We start from the raw sequence: 17800 nt of genomic DNA on the forward strand, positions 1-17800 counted from the left end.
GGCTGCCTCCCCCTGCCCCTTCCCTGCCCTCCACTCACGAGTCGCTGTCCAGCCACGCCAGGGTTGGCTCAGGGGCTGCCCACGTGAGGCCACAGCCACCTCACCTTCTCCTGTGCTTCCTCTGACCTTGGCTGCACAGCTGGGACTCAGCCCTGCTCCTGCTGGCCCTGCCAGGCAGGCACCAGCTGTTTCTGTCCCTTGTTGCACCCGTGTCCTGCTGCTTCTCAGTGTGACCACATTGCTCTCATGTGCCCGAGCCCCAGCCTGTCTTTATCCCTCGACTTTCCTCACCCCATCTTTGATGTGCTTTTGCACTCCTGGAACTGGCAGTGAGAAGATGTGGCACTGCAGCCCAGATCCGGGTGATGCCAGGAGGCATTTGGCTTCCCCCAGCCAGCTCCTGCCCCCGGCAGAACCTTCCAGTAGATGAGCAAGACAATTTTCCTTACAATTGCTCATCATGGCAAGAGCTGCAATTATTAATGACCGTTCCAGCTGTCAGAGTGGAGAGGGAGGAGAACATCCACTTCCCCCCACCCGCTGCCCTCGAGCCCGTTCCAGCCAGAGGTGCCGGCGTGGCCTCACACCCGTCCTTCGGGACGGCAGCTGCATCGCGTGAGCGAACGCTTGGCTGCTCCACGCTGGAGAACGCCCAGAGCTGCTGCACGTGGCCCATGTGTGCCCCGTGACTCCTCATCCCCTCTACAGGACTCAAGGCCAGGGCACAGAGGACACTGCTAGACCACTAAGGTCTGACCCCTTCCCCATCTCTCCTTGCTGCATTTTGCCCCCCAGATTAATTACTGCCTCCATTAGTGGTCCTGCCTGCTACAGGAGGGATGACCCAGTCAACACAAGGGGTCAAGCCTGGGCTGACGTGGGCAGAGGAGGAGAAATCTGAGGCCAAGATTTTCCCTGGAAAGCTGGAAAGAGCTGAGTCAGGCCCCAGAGGGAGCGGGATGAGGGCACAGCATGACCTTCCCAGCCGGCCGCACCTCACTCGGCAAAACCACTGGCCTGGAGACAGGCGGCACTTGCAGAGACGTGTTTATTGAAGGCACTAAAAGCACCGTGGCTACATCAGCGCAGCCTAACCGGAGGGTGTGGGTTGGGGGGGAGGCACTGATGGCCCCAGGATGGCAGTGGCAGAGAGCTCTTTGGTAGGAAGCTGTGCCCAAGCCTTGCAGGAGCAGCCGTCTGGCTGGGCTGGCCATCAGCACACGCTGCCAGCCCACAGCTGGGCCACGCCAGGCTGGGGGTGCTGCGAGCCCCAGGGGAGCAGAGGGCCAGCAGGGTGGGGGGCACGAGGCCCAGATGCCCCTGGAATGCCAGGGGCAGAAAGGCACCAGGGCAGTTTGAGGGGTGGCTGGAGTGTTGTCATGAGCAGGTCCCCAGCAGAGGAGCTGGGCCAGGTCTCCAGCCCCAAGCACACAGCAGGGAAGGTGGTGGAGAGTGAGACAGGAGCTGGTCCTCACTCACTCAGGTACGTGTAAGGAGTATCCCTGCTCCTGCACTGAGCTGCCAGGCAGAAAGAGAGCAGCCCAGCTGTGGCAGACCCCTCCAATTCCAGCCTCAGCATAGTTATGCCCACCATGCAGCATGGCTCAGGGGCAGGAGGATCCATACAGAATCCCTTTCCCCAGGCTCCTAGGGCCAGTTGAGAAGCATATAAGAAGCCACCCAGCGATAAGGAGCGCTGGACCCAGCACTGTATCTGGCTGGAGTTGAGCCAGAAGCTGCCAGGAAAGAGGCAGGAGCAAGGAGAAGGGCCAAGGGCCCAGCCTGGCTCCCTGGGGCCAGCAGGGCAGGGGGAGAGGAGCATGCAGGGCCAGGGGCATGTGTGGGCACAGCTGAATTCCCACTCCTCACACGTGGGAGAAAGCATGGCTCTTGCACAGCGGCTTGTCCTTCTTGGAGTAGAATGTCTTCCCTTCCAGGTTGGTCTGGCAGATCTGGGGAGGAGAGTGCAGGTGGTCAGGCTGGGGGCCTGAGTCAGCCTCTGGATCCCCCACAGCTCAGCACTGGTGTCACACAGGGACCAGGGACCACTGCACATGGCCCTAGGGCACTGCCAGGGACCAGAAGGCTCAGAGCAGAGTCCCAAGCCCCCAGAATGAAGACAAGTAGGAAAAATCTTGTGGCAGCAGGTCTGCTGTGCTGCTGGTGTGTCCCACCCAGAGCAGGACAGCTGGGGAGAGGCACAGGCTCTGAACAGTCAGGGAGGGAGGCACACAGCTCACCGCACAGACAAAGCAAGTGTCATGCCAGCTGAACCCCAGCGCCTCCAGGAACCGGTCCCCAGCATCGATCTTGAAGTCACAGCCGCGGCACTTGGTGCCAAACATCTTCTCATAGTCTGTGAGGAAAGGCAGAGCCCAGGTCAGCACTTCCAGGCACTACAGCTACTCATCTCAGCAGAGCAGGGCTGCAGCTCCGCCGGGATCCCACAGGCACAGCCTGGGGACAACTTTGCCAGCCCCCATCCAGGTGAGATAATGCCCAGACAGCTCGGAGAGGCGCAGGGTGGCCCGGCCACCACAGGGCTCCAGCGGGAGGAGGAGAACCTCATCTCCCAGGATGCAGCACTCGCTTTGATGTACATCCTCCCTCATTGCCATGGCAACATAGGAGCGATGGCACTACCCTGCAGCTAGGGAGAACCAGGATGGAGGGCTCAGGGCTGTGGGATTGGGGTCTCTGTGCTTCCCACTGCCCAGGGAGAGCCCTGCAGAGCAGGCTCTGCCCCTAGCCCTGTGCGCAGCTGCTGAGTCCCCGTGGTGCCCCAGGGCCACATGAGGTGACACGTGGGGTCCCTGGGTCCTACCTCTCTCACAGTAGGGCTGTCCCTCCTCCATGTAGAAGGCTCGGTTGCGGATGGGAGTTTTGCAGGCGTTGCAGGTGAAGCACTGCACATGCCAGGTCATCTTCAGTGCATGCATCACCTCCTGGAGAGGAGCCGCTGTCAGCCAAGGGCAGGGGCACCAAGGGTGGGAAGGGACAAGGAATCCCGAGATGGGACCATGGTGGGAAGGGACAGAGCCAGGCACTCAGAGCAGAGGGCAAGGACAGGAGATGGAGGGCAGGCTGAGGGACACTCACCCCAGTGATCTTCTTCTTGCACTTGGCGCAGCTGGGTGCGTAGCGCGTGTCGTAGCACTTGGGGCAGAAGATGGAGCCTTTCTCCTCAAAGAAGCCACCCTCATCCAGCACTTTCCTGCACTGGCAGCAGGTGAACTCCTCGGGGTGGTAATAATGTCCCAGCGCCACGAGGTACCGTCCCCTGTGGCAGGACAGAACCACGTCAGCCACGCCGGGGCCCGGGACGCTGGCGTGGCGGTGGTGGCGGCCGGGGCTCACCTGATGACCTTGTTGCACTTGTAGCAGAGCGGGGTGCGGCCGGGCCCCTCGGGGGCTTGCTGGGCCGCCTGCACGATGGAGCTGCGGTTCTGCATGGGGGTCGGTGTGGCTGGCTGGCTGTGCTTGCTCACCACCGTGCTCGTCTTGTCCGGGGCGTAGCGCTCGGCAAACGAGGGGTCCACAGCCCAGGGTGGGCGGCTGGTGGGGCTGGGGGTGGCACTGGGGGTCCTGGGGGCTGCACACACACACAAGACTTAAGGACAGTGCTCCTGATCCCTTGGCAGCCCCTCCCCAAAAAGCCCAGAGGTGTTTTGCTCACCCAGTCCTGGTTCAGTTTTCATTGTTGCTCCTGGGGACGGGTCCGGCACGGAGACCTGGCTACAGAACAAGTAGTTAATCCAGCCTGCCCTGCTTGCCCCCATTGCCCAGGGGGTGCAGGCAGGGCTCCCCACCCCAACAAGCAGGAGGGAGCTGGCCAAGCCCTCATTCCCAGCAGTAGCTGGTTTAGTGATGAGGTACTGAGCCAAGGGCCTTCAGTCCTGCCAAGACACAGCACCCCCAGGGTCTCTGGTACCTACTGGGGTGGTCTGGGGAGTGGCAGGAGGGAGGGTTCTGGGCTTCTCCACACTGACCAGGCACCCCAGGGACCACACAGACTTTGGCTGCCTACTAATAAGTGATGATCACCCCCAGTCTCATTGGGGTGCAGGGGGATGTGGACATGACCTGATGCAGGGAGCCCCAGGGTCCAGCTCAGCAGCACTGGGAACAGGCAGGGCAAGCCAGGGCTAGAGAGGCACAGCCCACTGAAAGAGGGGGGACAGAGAAACAGGGAGAGCCAGTGGCTCTGTGCCTCTCCAAGACAAACTCAAAAAGGAGATGACAACAAACCAAACTTTTATTTGTATCAGAGTAAACTGGGTAAAGCTCATACCCAAGGGCCATGGCACCAGGACAGGAGGTGTCACAGTGAGGTAAGGGCAAAAAATGGGGTGCTGTCCAGAACCCCACAGAACAAGAAACAACCCTGACAAGCTGGTGGCATCCATGAGCTCAGCCCTGCAGCCCCACACCAGGCTTGCAGGACACTGTGCCCCAGGTCCAGTTGCTGCCCAAAAATCACAACAACCCAGCGAGATTTGGCCAGTGCCATCAGCCACTCCCAACCCACTGTTTCTGGGACACCACGGCACAGCTCAGCATTCCCAGCTGAGGGGCAGCAATGCCCAAGAGGTTCCTCCCAGGACATGCAGCCCCTCAGCTCCTGCTGCCACACACTCCCCTTACCTGGGCTTCCTAACAAACACATCATCATGATCCTCCACTGAGTGCAGCAGGAAAGAAAGGAGGAAACAAGTCAGTCCTCACAGACGGAGGCCCGGGCACAAGAAGAGGGAAAAGGGAAAAGAGGAAAACCAACCTCTCCTCCCACCAACCCCTGCCCCAAAACAAAGCCCTGCCCGGCCACAGGGCAGACCAAGGCCCCAGACCGGTGTCACCACCACGAGACCACGCACAGCCCCTGGCAGCTCCCACTGATTCAGCCACCCCACAGGGACCACGTGGACCAAAACCAACACTCCAGTGCCACTCCAGACTCTGCAGGACCCTGGCAGCCCAGGGAGAGTCCAGCACTCCCAGCCAGCACCAGGCCCTGCAGGAACTCACTGCTGCTGTCGGTGCCCGTCAGCTGGGCCAGTTTGCGGAAGGTGCGGGACTGCGAGGTCCCGGTGCGGGGCTGCCAGTCCTCAGCATCCTCTATCAGTCGCAGCTTCCCAGGGTTGCACCCAGGGGTGCTAGGGGGCTCCAGGGGCTGTGGGGACTGTCTGTGAGTGACAGAGGGCAGGAGCTCAGCCAGCACAAAGCACAGACCCTGCTCTAGAACAGAAGAGCACTCCAAAAGGTGCCCTGGCACATGGCAACACCTCTGCCAGACACTGGCACTCACCGCTGCTCCACTGTGCCCCAGCTGGACCCATGGGAATCCCTGTGGCATCAGAAAAAATGGTGGCACAGCAGTCAGTGGCTGATCCACGGCTCAGCCCATGGTTCGTATATGCACTCACAACCTCAGAGATACAAGAACCTCATGGAAATGCCAACAGCATTCACTCCTGACCAGCCTTGCAGCGATTCCATCACCCCATGTATCGTGCCCCAGGTACAGTGCCTGCCCTGTGACTCCAAAAATGCCCGGCAAAGTGTGGTGTCACCATCCACCCCTACACACTGTGTCCAGCACACTGTGCTGCACATTGCCCTCCCCAGCTTGGTGTCAGCAGTGCCCAGCAAGTCTTGCCTGCACACCCATTTGGGGGCAAACTGTCTGCCCGGTGGGTGTCCAGGCAGGAACCTCCCAAGGTGAAGGTCAAAGCAGTGGCTGAGCTCTGGCAGTGCCTGTTGTGGGGTGAGCACAGGGTGGGCTCTGCAGCTCCACCACCAGCTCAGCTCTGGGAGACGGAAAGGACAAAGAGGGAGAGAAGAATCCACAACAGGGCAAAGAGTTTGCTCAGAGTCATGAGAAGTAGTGATGCTGACAGGAAATGAGCCAGCAGCACTCACCCAGCTCTGCCACACCACAGAACAGTGTGCCCCAGGTGCAGGTGCTACCCAGCACCTCCCAACATCCCACAGCCAGCTTTTCCCAGTGCCATCAGCCTCCTCCACTCCTTGTATGCCCAAAAGGCTAAGGTGCAGCTCAGCATCCCCAGCTCAGAGCCAGCAGTGCCCAGACACCTGGGACATGCAGCCTCAGCACATGCTCCCCTTACCTGGGCTTTTTAACAATCTCATTCTCACCATCCTCCACTGAGTGCAGCAGGAGAGAAAGGGGGAGATGGAGTCAGTCTGCAGTGACTGATGCCCAGGAAAAGCAGAAAAGGAAAGGAGGAAAACCAACCTCCCACTCTCCATCCCCTCACCCCATTGCACATCCCTGCTTGGCAATGGGGCAGAGCACAGCCCCAGACCAGCAGCACCACCAGGAGCCCACACACAGCCCTGGGCAGCTCCCATGGCTCACCTGCCCTCAGGAAGTTACTTGGAGTTACAAAACCCAAACTCCCAGATCACCCCACTGCCTCTCCCAACTTCTGGTTCCCCCAAAACAGTCTGGATCCCCAGCCAGCACCAGGCCCTGAGGGAACTCACTGCCATCTGTGCCCGTCAGCTGGGCCAGTCTGCGGAAGGAGCGGGACTGCGAGGTCCCGGTGCGGGGCTGCCAGCCCTCAGCATCCTCCAACATCCGCAACTTCCCAGGATCACACCCAGGGGTACTGGGGGGCTCCAGAGGCTGCCTGTGAGTGACAGAGGGCAGGAGCTCAGCCAGGAAAAAGCACAAGCCCTGCCCAACACTGCAGCACAGGGCAGTGCTGCCAAAGGTGACCTGGCACATGCCAACACCTCGGCCAGATCCTGGCACTCACCGCTGCTCCACTGTGCCCCAGCTGGACCCATGGGAATCCCTGTGACATGGGAAAAAACAGCAGCACAACAGTCACTGTTTGACCATCCCTGCCATATGCACCCACAGCCCCATGGAGGCACAAGCCACGTGGAAATACTGACCAGCAGCCTTGCAGCTGCTTCACAGCCACAAAGGACGCAAAACACCAAGATCAGTTGCTGCCCAGCACCTCCCAACATCTCCAGCAAGGTGTTGTGACTGTCACCAGCCACCCCTACCCAGGTGGGTGCTTGGGGCAGGACCCTCCTGAAGTGACAGAGCAGTGGCTGAGTGCTGGCTGTGCTCGTTGTGCAGCTCTGAAAGCACCTCAAGTCAGGGAGAGGGGACAGAGAGGGAGGGAAGAACCCCCAGCAGTGCAAAGAGCACCCCCGGAGTGACTGCAAGCAGCAAGGGTGAAGTGGCTGGGGGGTGCTGAGCCTGACATGGGCACCTTGTGGTTCCTGCTGATGCCCCTTACCTGGGCTTTTTAACAGGCTCTTCCTCACCATCATCCACTGAGCACACCAGAAGGGAAAGAGGGAGACGGAGTCAGTCTGCAGCAACTGAGGCCCAAGCAGGAAGGAAAGGGAAGGGAAAGGAAGGAAAAACGCCCTCTCCTCCCGCTGCACCCCTGCCCCAACACACAGGGCAGAGCAGGGCTCCAGCCCAGCAGCACCAGCACGAGCCCACACAGCCCTGAGCAGCTGCCGCTGGTTCAGCTGCCACAAAGGGCCCAAATGGGGTCAAAACCAATGCCCTGATGTAACAACACACCATGGCCTCTATCCAGTTGCCCCAGCAAAGCTGGGCACACCTGGGCAGTCAGCCAGCGCCAGGCCCTGCGGGAACTCACTGCTGCTTGCGCCCACCAGCCGGGCCAGTTTGCGGAAGGAACGGGACTGGGACGTCCAGGTGTGGGGCTTTGAGTCGTCAATGTCCTCTAACATCCGCAGCTTCACAGGGTCACACACAGTGTCACTGGGGGGCTCCAGCAGCTGTGGGGGCTGCCTGTGAGTGACAGAGGGCAGAAGCTCAGCACCAGGACTGGACCTTGCTCTGGAACAGGGAAGCACCCCTGAAGATGCCCTGGCATATGCCAACACTTCTGCCAGAGTCTGGCACTCACCGATGTTGCCCCATGCCCCAGTTGGACCCGTGGGCATCCCTGTGATATCAGAAAGAATGGTGGCACAACAATGTTTGACCAGCCCCTCTCTCCCCATATGCATCCACAGCCCCAGAGACACAAGAGCCTTGTGGAAATGCTGACAGCACTCACTCCTGATCAGCCCTGCAGCCATTCCATGGCCCCACATGACACTGTGCCCCAGGTCTGGTTTAGTTCCCTGCCCTGCAACTCCTGACACCCCCAGCAAGGTGCTGTCAGTGCCAGCAGCCACCCCTGCCTACTGCATCCAGCACATCTTGGCCTCCCCAGCTCGGTGCCAGCAGTGCCCAGTGGGTCCTGCCTGAACACCCTGCATGAGGACACCTCATCTGGGGACAGCCTGCCTGGCTGGTGGGTGTCCGGGCAGGACCCTCCTGAGGTGACTGTCAGAGCAGCAGCTGAGCACTGGCAGTGCCTGTTGTGGGGTGAGCACAGGGCAGAGACTGTGGCTCTGCCAAAAGCTTGGCTCTAAGAAGAAGGAAAGGACAGGACAGAGGGTGGAGGATAAGGAGAAGAGAAAAAACAGCAACAGGGCAAAGAGCTTCCCCTGAGTGACTGCAAGCAGTGACAGAGAACAAGCCTTGTGGGCTGAGCCCAGGGTGGACACCCTGTGGCTCCTGCTGCTGCCCTGGCACACACTTCCCTTACCTGGGCTTTTTAATTAATTCATCCTCACCATCCTCCACTGAGTGCAGCAGGAGAGAAAGGGGGAGATGGAGTCAGTCTGCAGCAACTAAGGTCCAGGAAAAGCAGGAAGGGAAAGGAGGAAAACCAGCCTCTCCACTCACCATCCCCTCACCCCATTGCACAACCCCAGACCAGCAGCATCACCAGGAGCCCACACACAGCCCTGGGCAGCTCCCATGGCTCACCTGCCCTCAGGAAGTTACTTGGAGTTACAAAACCCAAACTCCCAGGTCACCCCACTGCCTCTCCCAACTTCTGGTTCCCCCAAAACAGTCTGGATCCCCAGCCAGCACCAGGCCCTGAGGGAACTCACTGCCATCTGTGCCCGTCAGCTGGGCCAGTCTGCGGAAGGAGCGGGACTGTGAGGTCCCGGTGCGGGGCTGCCAGCCCTCAGCATCCTCCAACATCCGCAACTTCCCAGGATCACACCCAGGGGTACTGGGGGGCTCCAGAGGCTGCTGGGGCTGCCTGTGAGTGACAGAGGGCAGGAACTTCAGCCAGCACCAAGCACAGACCCTGCTTCAGCACAGGGCAGTGCTGCCAAAGGTGCCCTCACCAGAACCTGGCACTCACCATGGCTCCACTGTGCCCCAGCTGGACCCATGGGCATCCCTGTGATATTGGAAAGAACAGCAGCACAACACTCAGTATCTGACCATGGCACAGCCCATCCCTCAGAAATGCACTCCAGAACTAGGAGAAGTCAAAGACACTCACCCAGCTCTGCCCTGCCATCCTGCTGCCCCACGCCAGGCTCACAGCACATTATCCATTTGCTGCCTAGCACCTCCCAAGACCCCCAGCAAGGTGTTGTCAGTGCACCAGCCTTCTCATCCCTTTTCCTCAAGAAGCAATGGCAGAGCTTGGCCTCCCCAGCTTGTGCCAGCAGTGCCCAGCAGGTTCTACCCAGCACTGGACATTCTGTCTGGCCAGTAGATGTCCTGGCAGGACTCTCCCAAGGTGATGGCCAGAGCAGTGGCTGAGCTCTGGCCATGCCCACTGTGGGGTGAGTGCAGGGTGAGCTCTGCACCTCCACCAACAGCTCAACTCTTGGAGAGGGAGAGAAAAAACAGCAACAGAGCAAAGAGCTTCCCCTGAGTGACTGCAAGCAGCAAGAGAGAACCAGGCATGTGGGCTGAGCCTGGGGTGGGCACCTTGTGGCTCCTGCTGCTGCTCCAGCACATGCCCCCCTTACCTGGGCTTTTTAACAAGCTCTTCCTCACCATCCTCCACTGAGTGCAGCAGGAGAGAAAGGGGGAGATGGAGTCAGTCTGCAGCAACTGAGGCTCAGAGACAGCGGAAAGGGAAAAGGAACAGGAAAGGGAAAAGGACCTCTCCTCCCAGTGCCCACCTGCCCCAACACACAGCCCTGCCTGGCCACGGGGCAGAGCACAGCTCCAGCCCAGCAACACCACCATGAGCCCACACAGCCCCAGGCAGCTCTGCCTGGCTTAACTGCCCCATAGGGCCAAAACCAACACTCCACGAGGCACCAAAGCCTTTATCCAGCTCCAGTTTCCCCAGCAGAGCTGGGCAGTCAGCCAGTGCCAGGCCCTGCGGGAACTCACTGCTGTCTGCGCCCACCAGCCGCGACAGTTTGCGGAAGGAACGGGACTGGGAGGTCCAGCTGTGGGGCTTGGAGTCATCAATGTCCTCTAACATCCGCAGCTTCACAGGGTCACACACAGGGGTGCTGGGGGACTCCAGCAGCTGTGGGGGCTGCCTGTGAGTGACAGAGTCATCTGTCAAATCTGACAGATCTCCTGGGGCTGTCCCCCACCTTCCCCAGCACAGAATCACAGCACACCAGTACCAGAGATGCCACACCTTGTCTTACTCCCCACCCCACAACTCCTCCCTCAAAAAGGCTGGGCCTGTGAAGGATTGACTCTGGAATGACCACCACCATTCCTGGCAATTTGAAACTGGCCCCAAGGGCCAGAAAGAGAAAGGACAGAGCAAGAATAAGCCAAGGTCAAAAAAACACCATCAGGGAAGCTGTACCACAGCTGTTTATGGCAGTGCCACCTGGCTCTGGGCACCGTGCCCAGCACAGCCCATCAGCCCTTGCCCAGCACAGCCACATCCTGGGGAATGGATCACACACAAGACACTCCAGGGCCCCAGCAGCTGGCAGAGACAGGCAGCTGTCCCCTCTACACTGGGGACAGCTCAGTGACAGGAGTGACCCACCCACATGGGCAGAGCAGCACCTGCTGCCCACCCCAGGCTGGCCCTGCCCCAGAGGATGGGGCACTGGCAGGGAAGAGGCATGCAGGGAGGATAGAGAGAGCAGGTAAAAGGCTTACTGACTTGTCAAGGCTCAGCACCTGTAGGGAGAGGGAAAGAGAAAGGGAGGAGAGAAAGAAAGAAAAAGGAAAGTGAAATTAGATCTGCAGCACCCAAGAAGTTTCCAGCACTCACCTATGGTCTGCATTAGTCCCCCTATCCCTGAATCTCACACAAAACTCGCCCAAGGCTGAGAGCACACTGGGAGCACAGGGGCAGATGCCAGGAGACCAGACTGTGCTCCCTTGGCCTCCAGAAAAGGCCGGGATGCCCAGGGCAATCAATGCCACATCCCGCCCCATTGCCCAGATCCTATGGCAGCTCTGGCAGGAGGAGCAGGGACCAGCAGCTGCTGGACACATGCAGCAGAGTCAGGGGAGAACCATGGGTCAGGACTGGAGGCCATCACTCTGCCCAGCCCCTTCCTGCAGCCAGGGGAACAGCAGGACTTCCCCAGGCAGGCACAGACAGCCACCGTCTCCCTGCCACTGCAGATGCCAGCCAGTGTCCTGCCACAGCCACCATGTCAAGCCTGGCAGGAGTCCCCACAGGCTGACACGTCACTGAGCACAGGACCGGCACGAGCGTGGCTGCGTGTCCCTGTGTGTGACACTTCTGCTGTGCCACCTCAGCACCAGCCACCGGTTGCTCCGGCACGGGCACTGTCCCCCGCTCCCACCCAGGGTGCCTGGCATGCAAGGCGCAGCAGGGCTGGGCAGCAGGCTCCCCCCGATCCTCAGGGAGCAGGATGGACAGCAACATACCCGTTGTGCTGGGGGGTGCAGGCGGGCGCCAGGGGCGCGTACGTCACGGGTTTCGTCACCAGCCCGGGCCGTGGGTTCGGAGGTGAGCCGGCCCCAAAGGGCCGAGCTGTTTTGTTGAGGGCGGTGCTGGGAGCGAAGTTATATTTCAGGGGTTCAGAGCAGGGGAGTGAGTCCTGAGCGAGACAAAACACACAGACACGGGCTCACACGTCAAGCAGCATGCAAGGGGCAGCCCTGGGCCAGGCAGCGCAGCAGGCAGCCAGGTAGGAAAGCCGGACAGCACGTGCACCTTGGAGACCAGGCTCTGCCAGGCTGGCACTCACTCCACTGGGCACCTGGCCCAGCGACAGCAGGTCACAAACCCAGCCTGAGGGTCATTTGAAGATTAGTAGGTGCCCCGGACACTCGCTGCTGCCCGTGGCAGGGCGGTGCATGCACACACGCCGACTGCAACCATCCCATGGCACAAAGCTCAATACATGCAGGTGGCTTCAGGAGCCACCCGTCACCAGCCCCAGCCCTGCCTCCCTGTGCCAGGGCACTCCCCAGCACTAGCAAACATGGTGCTGCACCTGCCAAGCCTCCTCCCCTGTGCTGGCCCCTCTGCATCTCTGCCCACACCCATCACCAGCAGGGGCACAGGCAGTCTGGGCCCAGGCACCTACAGCGCAGATCCCTCTCCCTCTGATCCCTCACAGTGCCAGAGGTCAAAGCTGCTCCTCTAGCTGGGTTTTCTAGACCTCCAAACACACCCCAGCCCCCTAAAAGCCCCAGGAGCAAAGTCCATTTGTTTGACTACACGGAGATTCCCTTTCCCTGAGATGAGGCTGAGCTGCCACTGCGGCACCAGGAGCAACACGTACCTTCTGCGGCTTCCCCAGCTGGTTCTGGGCTCTGCAAGAGAGGAGACAGATGGGCAGGTACTGGACTTGGTCCAGACACCACCAGCATGCTGGTACCCCAGGGATGCAGCACCCAACCAAGGGGAAACATGGCCAGCTGGCACTGCCCTGTGGCCTGCAGTCAGGTTGAGCCTTATCCAGGCAAGCAGAGCTCTTGGACACAGCCAGGGACTTCTGGCTCTAAGTAAGGAGCAGTGATGCTGGGAGATGGTGATGCCAGGAGGTGGCACTGGGTAGAGGGCCCTGATTACACTCCAGTTATATCAGAACCCCATGTTTGAGGGACCCATGATTCCTACCTGCTCAAGGTGAGGCAAAGCCTGTCCCCACAGGCGCGGATCCTGTTCTGGGCCTCGATGTGTGTCATGGCACTGGTGCTCTCCCCATCGATGTACAGCACCCAGTCACCCACTCCCACGCCGGCCTGGGCTGCCTTCCCACCCAGAGTCAGCTGCAGGACAGACAGAGTTAGGGAGAGCAGGAACAGCCAAACAGTGACGTGGGAGCAGAGGGACACCCTCATGAGGCCCAGGATCCCCAGCACAGGACACCACACAGACCTGACCCAGGGGTAATTGGGGATCCCCAGATTACTCCCCATTTCCCAGTGCATGAGTCCAGAGCAGCCTCTTCCCTTTGGCAGCAGCAGAAGTTAAAGCACTTCTCTGGGGCGCTGCCCAGCCCCTGCCCTCTGGCATGGCTGGGGACCCTGCCAGCACCCCAGGGCCTCATCGCCGTGACGCCAAACACAGAGGCAGTGCTGCCTCAGCCTCAACAAGAAGCCCAGCTATCCCTTGGAGTCACCCCTGTGGTCCCAGGGCAGGAAGGGAGCACAGTGAGTCAGGGCCCGTTGGGCAGCCCACATCTGACTGCAAACCACAGGCATGTCCAGCCCTTCGCCTGGGGCGGGGAAGGACAGGGGAGGCACCCCTTGGGCACTCCCCCCAGCCGCCCGCGCTCCCGTCCAGTTCCCACCAGGCACAGACATTACCTCATTCCCACAGAGGAGCAGGAGCCCTCCCGGGGCAGGGAGACACCCGCCCCCACCCACGCTGCCCCGCTGGGACAGCCGGGAGCACAGCCACAAGTTCCCCTTCCCGGCCACAGTGCCAGGGATGCGCCTTGTCCCTGCCATGGCTCCGTGGCACGGTGTTCGTCAACCCCATGCTGGGAAGCAGATGCTGCCCTCTCCTCCCACCAGGGATGCACAGCCAGAGGCGAGCAGAGCCCGCAGCACCGCACACAGCTCTCAGGCACTGACAGACAGACAGACAGACGTGGGCAGGCTGCAGCCATTCCTGCTCCTCCAGCATGGAAGAACTCGAGGCGCTTGGACCCAGACCAAGTATTTCCTCAAGTCCTGTTCGACATGAACATAAAAGGAGCGAGCCAGATTCCCAGCACTGTTAGAGGGCTGAAAAATCCCTGCCACAGAGTCCCAGCCCCTCCTTGCAGAACTCGGCTCACCCTGGGAGCCACACATCCCTTCTCTAGGCCAGCACCACCCTCCATGCAAGGCCAAACACCCCATATGGGCTGGATGTGGCCCAGTTCCACCTGCATCCCACTGCTATTCCCAGCAGGACATGGGTACCCCCACCACATATCCCCACACTGGCCTCCCATTCCTCCTGCCTGGCACAGGAGGGTGCCCAGCAGCAGGGATGCCCCCAGCTCCTGGTCATGCTGCTGCAAGCCCCAGCTTGCTGCCCTGGAGGGTTGGGGAAGGCATGGGGCGGCTGCTTGGGTTTGGAGGCAGGAGCAGGAATTGGGAGAAGTTTTCACACGACTGCCCAGGAAGGGGAGAGCACATCAGGCTGCGTCATGAAGCCTCACCCAGCCTGGTCAGCATTTTCCGTCCCCCTCAATGCCAACGTGCAGGAAACCCCTTTGACAGGTGCCAGCTCAGCCAGGAGCCATGGCAGTGCCAGCCCTCCTACTTCCCATCCAGACCTGCTAACCAGGGCTTCCTTCCTCCCCTCTCCACCCAGTCTTTTGTTCCCTGCACCTCCATCACCACTTCCAGAGAGGTGTTCACCTACTGCCCTGTCCAGGGGCTTCCAGGACAGAGCCTCCCTCAGCACCTTCCTGCCACTAGCACCAAAGTGCCTCTCCTCTTTCCTAGCCGGCAGATGCACCACACAGCATCCAGCTATCTGGAGTTCAGTCCTTCTCCCAGCACAGGGACCATGGTTTACAGCCTGCCTAGCCAGGATGTCAGCACCCTAGCAGAGCCCCGTGCCACAGGAGGTACATGGCAGAGGGCCATGGTGGCATCTCTTTTGTGTGATCACTGAGCTGAAACAGCCTTACTGCTCACCCAGGGGTGCCACACAGATGGACACAACTGAAAGTCAAACCAATTGACAAACCAGCGTTGCCCTGTGCTGCCCAGCCCTGCAGACCTGCAGAGCAGGGCCCCACTGCAGCCCACAAAGCTGGGGCAGGAGACTTCCCTCCAGCCCTCTGCAGCAGGGCCAGCTCACGGGAAGCAGTGGCCAAGGACAGCAGCATGCTCTGGGTCTGGGGATGCCTCTGGAATGCAGAGCAGCACAGGCTCACACCTTCCCATCGGAGCACACTGCCCTGCCATGCAGCCCAGCCTCACCAGAGAGCCCCCAAAGCTGCTGCATCCCCTGGGAATGTCCTCACTGTTACTGCCCTGCCCAGGACAGCAGCACTGCCCAAGCCTCACCAAGCACTGCTCCACGAGGCCCCTGCCCCAGGCTCTGGGAGGCTCCTCCATGCGACCAGACCCTTTGTTAAGAACTGGCTCGCAGCCAAGAGAAACATTTTTTAGAGAATAAACTCGCTGAAGCAGTCTCTGCGTGCTCAGCAGAGATCAGCAGGCCCCGGGGCAGCGGCACTGGCGACTCCAGCCTCACACAGTGCCCTCAGGGGCCGTGCTCCATGCTGGGACAGAGATCTGTGCCCTCTGGGACAGGTGTGCAGTGCCCTGCTCATGCCAGGGGCAGGTCCCCAAGCAGCACTTGATGCCACAAGCACAGCTGTCCTTTGAGAAGCAGCCTCCGTGCCAGCTGCCCAAGCGCCAGCGGCACAGGCGATGCAGTCACATTCCAAGGCTTATAAGGCAATTGCGTGGCCAAAGCCATGGCCAGCACGGGGACCTGCACACACCCAGGGTCAGGCCCGGGAACATTACAACCAGAGAGGCTCAAACCAGCAGCCTTGGGCACAACCAGCTGCAGCACAATGGCTCTCACTGAAAAAACAGGAGAGTTTTGTGGAGGGAGACACATCCCTGTACAGGCAGCACAGCTTCCTCCTCTCCATGCCCATTTCAGGAGTGACCTCAGGCACAGAGCTGGGAGCTGTGCTGTGGAAAGGAGGGCAGAAGGGCACTGGCTAGGTCCTGGGATGCCAAGCCCAGTGCTGGGATGCAGACCAGGAAGCCAGTCCCACATCTCAGAGAGCAGATCCCCTCCCACTGTGGTGGGCACAGTCCGGAAGGGGCCTCCCCTGCCCCCCTCCGCAGAGGCTGTGCAGAATTTCACGTTTCTGCTTACAGCTCTCTGCCCGGAACACCCCCATGCTGGGCTGCAGCTGATAAGGGACCAAGAAGCCTATGTGGAGCCAGGCAGAGCAGGATGCAGCATTCCCGGGGCCCCAGCTCATCTACATCCCCCGTACTGCTCTGCCTCAGCCACTGCGACCTCCCTCCCACAGAGGCAGGAGGAAGGATGGGTGTCACCAATTGGTTTCTCTTACCCTGGAGATGGAGAGCGGCATGCTGAAATCCTTCCCTCCCTGCAGCCTGAAGCCCCAGGGTGCCGGCCCATTCAGCATCACCTTGTAGGACTCCATGTCGCCCATCTCTGCAAGGGAAGAGGGTGTGATCCCGGTGTTAGAGTACATGGAAATAACGCAGGGAGAGCAGGCGAGGAGAGGGCTCAGTGCCTGGCAGGGTAGGACAGGAGGTAGGTCACGTTTCCAGCTGTAACTCCACCCTGACCATCCTACACTGTGGTTAGAGACGCACCCCAAATCCATCAGCATCTTCTCCAGCGACGTCAGAGCTGAGGGGCCCAGGCTAACACTGACTAGTGCCAGGGAGCCAAGCACAGTCCCGCTGCCACCCACAGTGGAGTGTTTGTGGGCTCTGATTTCTGAAATCTGGGATGTGCTCTCCCTTGCAGCACCCCAGAAATTCCTGCTGCTGAGAGCCAAGGCTGTTCAGACTACAGAGAAGCAACAGCAGGTACAGAAGGATGGGAACCAGAAGCATTTTTGCCGGATGAATTATCAGCAGCAGCACAGGAGCTGCGTGATACCACCCGAGGCGCCTGGCAGAGCAGCCGGGCTGGCGCTCCGGCAGCCGGCCGAGCAGATGCTCCCCGGGATCGAGCCCATCTCCGGCGCTTTGGCAGGAGGGAATCCCGGCGTTCCCCTGCCTGACAGCTGTCAGCCGGCCAAGGCTCCGGACAGATGGGCCAGCACCAGCCTCTTGCCACCTTTTACCTGGAAGAAGCCGCTATACCCCCACGAACGGCCCCAGGACCTCCCTCCCGAGGGCGGACAGGGCCGGCTGCGGGGCTCCGCACGCCTCGCACGGGCCGGCTGCAGGGCCGGGGGCCAGCGTGGCCCCGCTCTCCCCGGGCCGGTGCGGGCTATATAAGGCGTGTAAGACGACACCAGCCCGCTCCCCGCTCGGGAGGGCCGGGGGAAGAGCTGCGTGTCAGGCATTCCCGGCGCCCGGGAGCCGCGCAAGCCCCAGCGAGGCGCCGGGACGGGGCGGCCCGGAGCGGGCGGATACCCCCCACCCCTCCCCGGCGGGACGGGGCCCGACTGCACCGGGGGTCCCCACCGTGCACAGGAAGGGCAGTCTTTCTTATTGCTGGGAAGCCCCACCCTGACCCGCGGGGGGCCCCGGGACCCCTCCCCATCCCACACCGCCGCCCCTCCCGGGGGTCGGGGACGCCGGCTCTGCCCCACATGGGCCCGACCCTGACCACCCGCCTTCCCCTTAAGCCAGGCCTCAACTCTCCGCCCCTCACGCCCCCATCCCCTCCGGCAGAGAACGGAGCCCCCCGCCACGGCCCGGCTCCCCGGACTCACCCGCAGCCAGCGGGGCCCGGCGAAGCGGGCGGGAGCGGTGCGGTGCGGCACAGGCCGACGCGGGACTCGAACCCGGGCACCGCCCCCGCCCGGCCCGGCCGCACCACATATA

The 17800-nt window shown here is 61.1% G+C and overlaps 1 protein-coding gene across 8 annotated transcripts; it reads right to left on the reverse strand.

Moving 5' to 3' along the window:
- Window positions 1-1030: 1030 nt before the first annotated feature.
- PDLIM7 (PDZ and LIM domain 7) lies at window positions 1031-17800 on the reverse strand. 8 transcript variants are annotated; one of them, XM_086851835.1, is made up of 25 exons: window positions 17689-17800; window positions 16342-16448; window positions 12912-13063; window positions 12574-12604; window positions 10971-10987; window positions 10226-10380; window positions 9853-9889; window positions 9231-9269; window positions 8971-9125; window positions 8619-8655; window positions 7929-7967; window positions 7656-7810; window positions 7281-7317; window positions 6783-6821; window positions 6508-6653; window positions 6129-6165; window positions 5306-5344; window positions 5026-5183; window positions 4645-4681; window positions 3677-3735; window positions 3358-3592; window positions 3100-3280; window positions 2825-2945; window positions 2241-2356; window positions 1031-1952 (listed from the first exon to the last, which is right to left on the reverse strand). In XM_086851835.1, exons 1-25 carry the CDS (start codon window positions 17795-17797, stop codon window positions 1866-1868), a joined length of 2325 nt encoding a protein of 774 aa, XP_086707961.1. In that variant the 5' UTR covers window positions 17798-17800; the 3' UTR covers window positions 1031-1865. The 8 variants fall into 8 exon arrangements, with proteins under 8 accessions (XP_086707961.1, XP_023791590.2, XP_086707963.1 ...); XM_023935822.2 differs by lacking the exon at window positions 17689-17800 and adding an exon at window positions 17092-17218; XM_086851837.1 differs by lacking the exon at window positions 17689-17800 and adding an exon at window positions 16613-17103.

This window comes from Cyanistes caeruleus, chromosome 15 (genome assembly GCF_971803275.1).
Source record: "Cyanistes caeruleus chromosome 15, bCyaCae1.hap1.1, whole genome shotgun sequence".
Taxonomy (NCBI): Eukaryota; Metazoa; Chordata; class Aves; order Passeriformes; family Paridae; genus Cyanistes; species Cyanistes caeruleus.